General features: G+C 32.2%; 1 protein-coding gene across 1 annotated transcript; it reads left to right on the forward strand.

Moving 5' to 3' along the window:
* The first annotated feature begins 1529 nt into the window (after positions 1 to 1529).
* On the forward strand, positions 1530 to 9463 carry LOC131045212 (calcium-binding protein CBP). Its single transcript, XM_057978758.2, has 5 exons — positions 1530 to 1910; positions 7543 to 7589; positions 8507 to 8679; positions 8909 to 8927; positions 9148 to 9463. The coding sequence occupies exons 1-5, from the start codon at positions 1613 to 1615 to the stop codon at positions 9250 to 9252; spliced, it is 642 nt and encodes a 213-aa protein (XP_057834741.2). The 5' UTR covers positions 1530 to 1612; the 3' UTR covers positions 9253 to 9463.
* The last annotated feature ends 1706 nt before the right edge of the window (positions 9464 to 11169 follow it).

An 11169-nucleotide genomic window follows, 5' to 3' on the forward strand; every position in this document is an offset into this window, starting at 1 on the left:
TGTTATGAAAAGAAATTGAATTGTTGGAATTTGCTATATATACTTGATCTCATTTTACAAAAATTAGGATTGTTTGAATCTTTTTTGTTATCCCATTGTTACAGAGAAGTTAATAAGATTGTGAATTATTTGTCAAATTTAGCCATTGATAGCAATGCTAATCAGCGAGAGGTGGGTTTTGAGGAAATTCCTTCTAGGGTATGGGAAGGTTTGCAACAATAATTATGTGATTTTCTTGAGTAATGTTGATGTAAAATTTTATTATGATAATTATTCCCTCTTTTCCCTTTCATTTCAAGTATTCATGTTCGTTGCCTATTGTTACAGAGAAGTTAATAAGATTGTGGATTATTTGGCAAATTTGGCCATTGATAGCAATGCTAATCAGCGAGAGGTGGGTTTTGAGGAAATTCCTTCTAGGGTATGGGAAGGCTTGCAGTAATAGTTATGTGATTTTCTTGAGTAATGTTGATGTAAAAATTATTGATGATAATTATTCCCGCTTTCCCCTTTCATTTCAAGTATTCATGTTCATTGTCTTCTTCCATTGATAGCAACTGTGGAGTCTACATTTGAAAATTATCTGATGGGTTTGCAAATTGTCATATGGGCTCTATGTAAAACTGATATTATATGTGTTGTGACTGCATTTTGTATGTGGTTTTGGGTGGGATGTATAAACTTATTTGTTAGATACTATAGGTTTATTTTATGAGCTTTGACCAGAGGTTTTCTTCCCAAGGTTCTTTCCTCCGGTATGCTCTTTGAATCCTATGTAAAAAAATAAAAAATATTAATAAAAAAGTTTAGTGGAATAATCCACTTTTATTGAAAAAAAAAAAATTGATATGGAGGCTGAAAAAAAGACATCTAAGATATAACTATCATGATAATTAATTCCCTTATTCATTGTCAAACATATTTCCATTTACACATAAAAGAGATAGCCAACACTTTGAGCATGAACAACCCATAGCAGGAACTTCATAGCAAGCTTGTTACAATAATAAATGATCAAGAATTTGAATCTGATGTAGATTAATGATCTATATTTACCAAAAATATAATCTTTTAAAAAATTCTAAAGAAAAAATAAAATATATTAAAAAAAGGTATAAATGAAATGTTATAAGATAAAAAATATTTATTAAAAATACAAATCAACCGAAAAATACATGAATATGCAAATTACAACATTACAATTGGTTATTGCATAATTTATGCTGGTGTAGTGAAATAAATATATCTCTTTAGAGAAGTTGGAATTTTTCTCTTTACAATTGTCTGCAATAATAAAAAAAATTCTATCCAGATACTAAATGTCTTTCGGTAGGAGATTCCTTACCCAGCATAAATTCGCTCTTTAACCGGCATAAATTCGCTCTAATCCGGCATAAAGTCATTTGTGGAATAAGCAGTAAAAGTTGGAATTTTGACCTTTACGATTGTCTGTAGTAAAAAGAAGTTCTCTCTTATCCGGCATTTTTCTTCCACTAGCTGATATCCGAATCACTGGGCATTAAAATATAAGCATATCTTGCAGCTTAAACATTGCGAAGTAGAAGTTGGAAGGAAGATACAAACATTTCTGTTTCTCGAAGCCAAAACAACTATGGCTGCCAAACAATGTGTGTATCCACCTACTCAAGAAGAGCCATCCGATGTGTATCCACCCCCTCAATCATCTTCCGATGTATATCCACCTCCAACTAGTAAAATCCAGGCATTGTTTGCACGAGGCACAGACCCAGAGATCATAAGAGCCTTTGAAGCTTATGATGAGGATGGAAATGGATCAATTGATGACGAGGAGTTGCAGAAAGCTCTCTCCACAGCTGACCTGTCCTACAGCATCAGGACAGTTCGCCTTCTCATGTTTAAGTTTAACAACATAAATTGCACTAGAATAGGTACGCCAATCATCTTCATCTTGCTTTTTATTTGTGTTTTTTTTGTTAAATTTTGTAATGGGCGACATACGAATTGAATTATAATTATATATTCTGTCAATATTCCGCATATATTACTAACAGTTTGGCACATCTGTTTGCTCAACAATAACCATTGGCATCATCACCTCCTTGATGCATATAATGACTACCATCCATTGAGTATGTTAGCTACATTTTCTGATAATAACAAATGCTGCTGCTGTTCTCGTAAAAAATGATTTGATTGTAAGTTGAAATCACATTGAATAAATAGGAGAAACATGTTAATTGTTCAGATTTAAAAGGGCTTTGCAATTTATTTCTGCGTGTTCTATTGATGATAATATCTATTGTTGTGGATCTGTATTTTAAATAAAATTCAGATATTTGTACTGAGTGGATTTGAATCAAATAGGTATCATATTCATAAAAGATAGGAAACGGAGATGTAGAGTGGACATTCTATCCATGTTTCACCTATCATTAAGACACCCCTGAACTGGGACATGTCAGAATATCCCATGGGTTGCATCCTAGGGCCACACTGATTAGTTGTAACTGGGTTTGTAACTTTTCAAAATCGTACAGGTAATAGTTTATTTATAGGTAGAATCTCCTTTCCATCATACATGTGTAACGATGACCCCGTCAAGACCCAAATTTTGCACGCATTTTTTTTAAGAACCCATTAATACATGGCATTCATAATAACAATGAATAACATACATTCGGGAGCACCAATCAAGTAATTTATCATAATTCAAAATTTTAATTTCATGATAATTATTAATGGATGAAAATAATTAGCACTACCTAGAAGCATATCTTAGGAATTCTTATAAGGTCATGTAGACTCCTCGTCTATAACTCACCTAGATTGCTTGAGGTGTAATGTGAACCCTCTATAGTGTATTTACTCTCTATCAACCCTTTCAAGTGGATTTTGTAGTCTGTGTGAGCAAGAGAAAATCATTTAGTCTACCACTCTTGTGGTAATCTCCTAATGACCAATCACCTAAGGTGTTGACAACCTTAGATAAAAAAACATGTCACATTGCACTATGAGGTTTGTTATGGTTGTTATCTACCCATTCCCATTAGAAATTATTCATTCCCTATAGTTTATTCATTCCCTATAGTTTATCAAATAACTGCACAACAAAGACATTCATCATCAGCATGCAACTAGCCCCTAAACCCACATGCTCCTAACAAAATCCATCCAATACCCTAGAGCAATTTGGGGTGTCCCTCACCTATAAGTAACTGGTAGTATCCATCCACTAACTACATATTACAATTGATAGTGATGCTCTGCAAAAAGGATTAGAAAATCTGCTTGATGGCAACACACACAAGAGCACAAGAAACAAACGTTAGTGTTAGCAACAAAATATTATCCTAAACAAGCATATCAAGAGAGATATTAAGCATGAAATAGAAAGCATATAAACATAGAATAAAATAGCTAATCAAGATGCTCATAGTTGCTCCCCCCTTGTTCCTCTCCTCTCCAAGTTCCACATGAGTGTAGCTCTCAGCTTTTAGCACTAGCCATGAATGCCATATGGAGATTCAAGATGGTTGAAAATGATAAATAAATGCTATGCAAGTGTAGATAGTGATGCTATGAAAAAACTCTATGCTAATACTAGTATAACAACAATACTCTAATGTTTAGTTCTTTTCTTGAGGAGAAGGGTTCTATTTATAGAAGAAATAGGGAAATGAAGGGTTAAGATTGAGCAATCTTAACAAGGGTTAGGATTGAAAGATATTCAATCCATGTGAGACTTTCAACCCAATCCCCTGTTGACAAGTGTCACCATGAAGAGGTTTGAGAGGAGAGATAAGGAGCATTAAATGCTTGAGGGGACATGATGGTTACCCTAGGGGGTTGGGTTAGGGTTAGGTTAATGGATATTCCTTTTATCCAAGGGATCAATGAATGTGCAAGGGTTAAATGGTTACCTTAGTCAAAGAAATAAATGATTTGAAGAGACCCATGAGTCAAAAGGATGGTTAAGTTAGAGGAAAGTCTCTAACCAAAGGTAAAAGGTGAGTTAACCATAAATGGTTATGTAAGAGCCTTTAATGGTTTGGAAGACTTTAGAGGTTAACCATTTGAAGACTTAAAGCCTTAAATGCCTTTCAAAGACTTTGAGGGCTTTGAGAAGTGACTCCAAGTTGCTTAGGAATGTGACAATATTTAGGGGATGGAATGCTTGAGGGGACATGATGGTTACCCTAGGGGGTTGGATTAGGGTTAGGTTAATGGATATTCCTTTTATCCAAGGGATCAATGAATGTGAAAGGGTTAAATGGTTACCTTAGTCAAAGAAATAAATGATTTGAAGAGACCCATGAGTCAAAAGGATGGTTAAGTTAGAGGAAAGTCTCTAACCAAAGGTAAAAGGTGAGTTAACCATAAATGGTTATGTAAGAACCTTTAATGGTTTGGAAGACTTTAGAGGTTAACCATTTGAAGACTTAAAGTCTTAAATGTCTTTCAAAGACTTTGAGGGCTTTGAGAAGTGACTCCAAGTTGCTTAGAAATGTGACAATATTTAGGGGATGGATTAGGATAATTAGGAAGGGGTTAGAAGAATCTAGAAGGGGGTTAGGATTGCAAGTGGGTTTTGTAGGAGAATGCAAGAGGGGGGAATTTTGGGATTTTCAATTAAAATAAAATCATTTATTTCAATTAAATGGTGTAATTTGCATTTGGATAGATATTTAAATAAATATTAATTTATTTAAATGTGAATGTGAATTTTGGATTTAAATAAATCTTAATTTATTTACATGAGAAAAGGGAAGATAAAGCATTTAAACGCTTGAAGACTTTGAGGGAAACCATTAAAGGCTTAAGAAGACTCTAGAAATAAGCCATTAAGTTTGAAGACTTTAAGGGAAACCATTAAAGGTTTGAGAAGACTTTAGAATGAAGTCATTAAGTTTGAAGACTTTAAGGGAAGCCATTAAGTTTGAAGACTTTAAGGGAAACCATTAAAGGTTTCAAGTGGGTGAAGATAAATAGGATTTTAAATAAATAATTTATTTAAAATAGTTGTGCAACTTGCATTTGTAGGAAAATGCAAGTGGGTGGAGGATAAAGGTGATTTAAATAAATGTTAATTTATTTAAATGTGAGAGATGAGATTTTGGGGGATTTAAATAAATATTAATTTATTTAAATGTGAGAGAAGATTTAATTAAACAAATATGATTTATTTATTTAATTAATGGTTTGAATTTGGTTAAGTGAATTAAATCAAATAAATTGAATAATTTATTTAATTAATAGGAGAAGAGGGTTAAGATGAATTAATTAAATTAATATTTAATTAATTATTGATTGATGGTTAAATAATCAAATAAATACTAAATATTCATTTAATTAAGTGGACAGATTTATGTGACTATAGATAGTATAATGGTATAGTGTGTTCCTTGACTATGGTAAATCTTGAACATCGATAAGCCTATCTTAAGTGGGTCGTGGGATTTATTTTGTTGATCACCTTGGATACAAAGGACTAGTCTGTGTTAGAGGAATGCATCCTATACCTATGGTCTCATAGGGCCTAACACTATTCATTATTGTCAAAGTTAGCACCTATATGTAGCTTAACACTATAACTAGAAAGATAATCCTAATCAGGAAATATGCAGTTTCCAAGCCTACCTTATGAACGCCAGTAGTGTAGACCATTCACTAAGCATCCAATGATGGCTCCTTGATCTAATCCCAAAAATGGTAATGATGAAAGAAGGTTTGTTCACTTTTTCCTTCATAAATTCTTTTAGCTATTAATCATTTGAGCCAAGGTATCAAAAATGCCAAGGAAGGAGGCAAGTATAGGCATAGACTGGCTACTAGTACTCATATGCTAATTTGTTGTTGCCATTCACATGGCACAAAAGATGTGCAATTGTTCTATGTTTTGTTTTAGCATAAGTTGGCATCAATAGTTGTGTAGGAGCAAAATATAAGTTACCCAAAGACTTTTCTAGTTGAGTTAAATCAACCAACTCTTCCTTTATTAGTTTTATTGATCAAACCCTCTCATTCCAACTGCAAAAAGATAATAGTACCATAATGAAGTAACATATAAAAACATTAAAAATACATAATAAAAACAATCATTCTCATTAATTAAAAGTCTTATTTGCTGATTATCATACCCATTAGTATAGAATTTTCCACCTAATGTATTTCTACTATTAGTTCCTTGATATTTTTAATTGTCTTCCTTTTTCCTTTATAATTATATTGAGTTGTGATGATTTTAAACTTATGTATTCATCATTCTAACCTAAACTTTATTGAAAATAAAGCTACTAGTGGGCTTAATTCTATCTATTTTGAGGGTATTTTAAAAGCTAGAACTAGATTTTCTTTCTACTAACATACTTATACTAAAGTTGGACTAGTTTAGATCCATCTTATAGTTGAATAAGAAAGGTGGGTGTTTTGCCCTTGAGCAAAATTTAGGCTATGCTCTCAAGTAGAGTTCTTATTTTGATGAAGTTCTATTTATACTGAAACGGTGATAGTTCTAACTATTGAACATAAGAGTTTCTTAGTTATACTAATATCTCTATTGTTGCTCTTAGTTTGAGCCATGAGTAAAAATAGATAGAAGAACAAAGATTATTCATATTATTCCATAAGCTAGTTGATTTATCAAATATTTTACCATTAAATCGAGTCTTAATTGACTTAACTACTGATAAACAAACGCATACTTAGTATACGAATCGCTACAGAGAAATTGAACTTATTATTCCTTATCCTTCTAATTGTTTTTCTTTTGTTGGTATATATCTAGGCACTGATGATTTTACATTTTTGGTTGTCTCTTGGCCATGGAAACTAATTAATAGTTAACAAATAAAATCAAATAGGTGACTAGAGTTTTAGGGTTAGACACTTTAGGATGGTAAAAATTGTAAACAAGGTTCGGTTTTCACATAGTCCACTTCATCCTACATCTTAGATACCTGTGACTAACCACAATTCTCACACAAATCCACCAATTCATTAATCTAAATTAATCATAAAATATAATCAATACATTAGATTAACAGATAACATGATAATATTAGTAACAACATTCATTAATACTGATATCAAAAACTTATAATCATTTGACACACGCATGAGTTCGTTGAACATGATTAGATCAATAATCTACCTGATGTCCAACTTACAAGGAGACTAGGGGCCATGCAAGAAATTTAATAAGATTTCTAGGGATATGCCAACATGCCGTTGTCTTTGCATTACTCTACTCTCATCGAATATTTTACGTTTAAGGCTTCCAAAGATGGACTTATTGCGAAGAAGTATACAACTTGTTTCAGTATGGACACTAATTTGTTCTTTTTCTTTAGTTTTCAAAGGTTGAAAGTACTGCTTTGATCGCATGTGATGATTCCTCTGTAGTAAGGCTTCTAGACATTAAGTTTCCATTTTAAATTGGAAGTGCTTTAGGTGATATTTTTGTGAAGGCTTTGGCAGGTTCCATTTTAAAGTACTGCTTTAGATTAGGTGAACTTGTATATCAAGTGAACTTACTGTGGTTCTTGTTGTGTATGTATGCAGGACCAAAAGAATTCACAACCTTGTGGCATGATCTCCAGGCATGGCGGGTAAGTTTCGTTTTCGTCAAGATTAGGAGACCAATCTCCTCCATATGTTACCTCCCAACTCATGCCATTTACTATTTTGCTTTTGTCTAAATAGCAGTTGGGTACAACTCTGCCCTAACGAGAAAAATCATTAAGTTCCTATAAGGTTCACCGCATCTCATGGCACTCTAGTACTTTTGCTGACGTGACGTTTTCTTCTTCCTTCTATATTAACGATCATGGAATAGCGAGAGAAGACTATAAATATTATTAGGTATAGCACAGAATAAAAGATTAGTGCTGTGTAGTATACCAACTAGCACGCAGAGACCTGAAATCTGCCATAGCAAATATGTTGTAGATTCTAATTATACCATTGATGCAGCCTAAAATGGAAATTCTTGCTATTTGTTATGCAATCTGACAAGTCTTATAGGTCTCTCCGGATTTTGGAAATACGTACAAATGTTAATTAGCAAAAGGCCATAGAATGGTTTTCAGGTATCTGTTTCTGAGACCTGTTTCATGGGATTAGAGGCCACAATTGTATAGTACAGGACTTACAATTTATTTGAAGTCTATACATTGTTCAGTTTAGATGATAATGTAAGTTACACCACTTGCTCTTATGCAATTGGATATTGACTAAGGTCAAGAGTTCCTTCTTTAAAAGTTTAAAGTAAGTAGGTTGAGGCCATTTATACTGGTAACCATACCATTTAAGCAGGAAGGAAATGCCTATTTATTTCCTTGCCTCAGATATGCCTGAAAATCTATTGCTTAAGAAGAATGTTCATTGTGAGGAAAAATGTTTGGCATATTTGCTTCAAATTATTGCTTCAGCCCATTATGTTGTTTTCAAGCATGTCAAAACATTTTGTGGTCTACACCATATTCCGTCAAATTTAAAGTGAACTGATTCAGCGCTATCTGTGCAGTCAATCTTTGAGAAATTTGATAGAGATCGTAGTGGGACGATTGATAACATGGAACTTCGCGATGCTCTTCGCCAATTGGGATGTGCAGTACCACAGCCAGTTTTACAGCTTCTGCTTACAAAGTATGACAGGACAGGCGAAGACATCGGAATTGACTATGACAGCTTCATCGAGTATGGTCTTTTACATTTCAAGTCCCCACTTTGCTCTCTATAACAGCTTACCAACTGAACTAGTATTTTAATGATGAAAATGCTTTTTCTGGGTCAAAACTCAATCCTAGACGCTGTAGTTTTTTTAGAAAAATTGGGAATTGTTTTTCTCATCTATTAGTCTCTCTATTTCGGTCACAAATTTATATGTTACTTCTCTAAGACATTTTTATTTTTATTTTATGTGCAGGTGTGGCCTAATTGTGAAGGTAGAATTGATTAAAAAATACATTATGTTCGAGTTATATAAGGAGACACCCCTTGTTTTACAAACCCAATGAACTGGAGTCAGGGAAATGATAATGAACAGTAGTGACAGTAGTGTGCCAGTAATTTGTAATATTGTTAGATATTCTACTTTAGCCGTTTCTACGCCTAGATTGATGTCTATTTCGATATCTGATAAATATTATCACTGTCTTTCTACAGGGGCTTACTCAAAAGTTCAAGGAGAAAGACAAAAGGCGCACTGGCACAGCCACTCTAACCTATGAAGAGTTCATGCTCACGGTTTTACCCTTCATTGTTGCTTAGCGAGATTAGTGCTTGAACAGAGTCTTGTTAAAGTGTGTGTTAATATGATGGAATCAGTAGTTAATTTCTCTAAGGCAGAAATATATATCTATGTATGAGTTTCCACATGTTAATGGAACAACTGGAATAACTTTTATATTACATATTTTGAGAAATTTAAGTATTTCTATAATTAAACCTAAGAGATATATGAAGCAGTTATATTTTTTAATTATTTTCTTCTATGATTGGAAAATGACTTTGCATGAGTTTTGATGTCCATATGATAAGCCTCGTCCAAACATGTCTATTATTTAGAACTGAAACTCAATTACATACTTTTTTAGTAATGAGTTATCTAAAGGTAAAATGAAAAACTTAGATACAAAGTAATCTCCTTCCATGTTAAATCGGTGGTTAAGTTTGGATTCAGCATGCATTGCACTGCATATCATTGATGAATAGAGTTAAATTTACATAAAAAGTTAAAAGTATAGTTTCAGGTTGATTTGGTTGTTGAATTTTTGATTCATCATTCATAAGTTTATTGCATATCATTGATGAATAGGATTAAATTTACATTAAAAAATATCTTAAGCAAATCAAATAAAATACTTAGAACTCGAGACAAATCAATGTAAAATAATTAATTAATTGAATAAACTGAGTTCATTTGAATTTTTGAACAAAATGTATAAATAAAAGGAGATAATTTTGTTGATGCGTCAAACTTTTTGTGTGGGATTAAGATCAGCAAATATTGCTATTTTCTATGTGGGAGTGATAGAAAATGTAGGAAAGTATTTTTCAAGAATACTAGAGAATAGCGGATATATATATATATATATATATATATATATATATATATATATATATAATAGGAAATATTTGAGTCAGATTTATAATTTACACAAGTTGATATAATGTAGCTTTATTTGTATTTGCTTCTAGTTTATTGAGTGTTAATTAGAAGATTCACAGAGGAAATTCATTGTTGTTGAAGTAAAGTTATATTCAAAATGCTATACATTTTCCAAGACCTTGTAGGAGTCTTTATTTCACCTTACCATCATAAAAAAAGAGGCATTCTCTTGGCTTTTAGTGTGCATAATATATAAATTTAGAATATGGATTGTCATATGAAGTAGGGTGTGCATGGTGTTTCACTATTGTGTCAAAAAAGGATCCCAATATTCTTTTCATATAACCTAAAATTAGGATCTATGCTATAGAGAATTTATTTCTATCTACCAAAACATATTGTCTTGTGAACATTCACAAAAGAAGATTTTGAATCAACATATCGAATGGCCCAAAGCACCAAATAATTTTACAAATATTTGGTCATCAAGTATTGTGATGTACTTTCTCCCCATGTTCACACTAAGGGGGGGTGTTAGGAACTAGTGTTTACATAGATGTTAAAATTATTATCATAAGTGTAATAAATATTAAGTTGTTGAGAAACAAATTAATATTATTACTGTGGTCAATTAGAATAATATTAAATGCTATGTGAGTTTTAATAATAACTCACATAGCTATTCTAGGTTTAACAACTTGTCTAAGTAAAGGAGTGGTTATAAGAGGTTATACCAGTTTTCCTAAATATAGGAGATAATACTCCTATAAATATGTATTGAACAAATGGAAGAGGAAGGTGAATGGAAGCATATTATTATGATTATGTGTAGAAACTTTTGTATATATATTTTATTTACTCTGCCTGCTTGAATCTCTCCTATATTTTTAATAATGCTTTGTCTTCTTGTACTTGTTAGTGAATAGTTTGAAATTGATCTTAAATTCTATTTTTTCTAATGCTAAAAATAAAATATGTATTCTAATGGAAAGTAAATAACATCAAGCAAATCTAAACTCTGAAATCCTAAACTTTAGCACCATCCCTAACAACGCCAAAAATGACTAGTCTCTACT

This window comes from Cryptomeria japonica, chromosome 10 (genome assembly GCF_030272615.1).
Source record: "Cryptomeria japonica chromosome 10, Sugi_1.0, whole genome shotgun sequence".
In the NCBI taxonomy this organism is placed as follows: Eukaryota; Viridiplantae; Streptophyta; class Pinopsida; order Cupressales; family Cupressaceae; genus Cryptomeria; species Cryptomeria japonica.

Coding starts and splice junctions, on each gene's coding strand:
- LOC131045212 (XM_057978758.2), top strand. CDS start 1,613: ATGGCTGCCAAACAATGTGTGTATCCACCTACTCAAGAAGAGCCATCC. Junction 1,911..7,542: donor CATAAATTGCACTAGAATAG/GTACGCCAATCA, acceptor GTATGTATGCAG/GACCAAAAGAATTCACAACC. Junction 7,590..8,506: donor ATGATCTCCAGGCATGGCGG/GTAAGTTTCGTT, acceptor CTATCTGTGCAG/TCAATCTTTGAGAAATTTGA.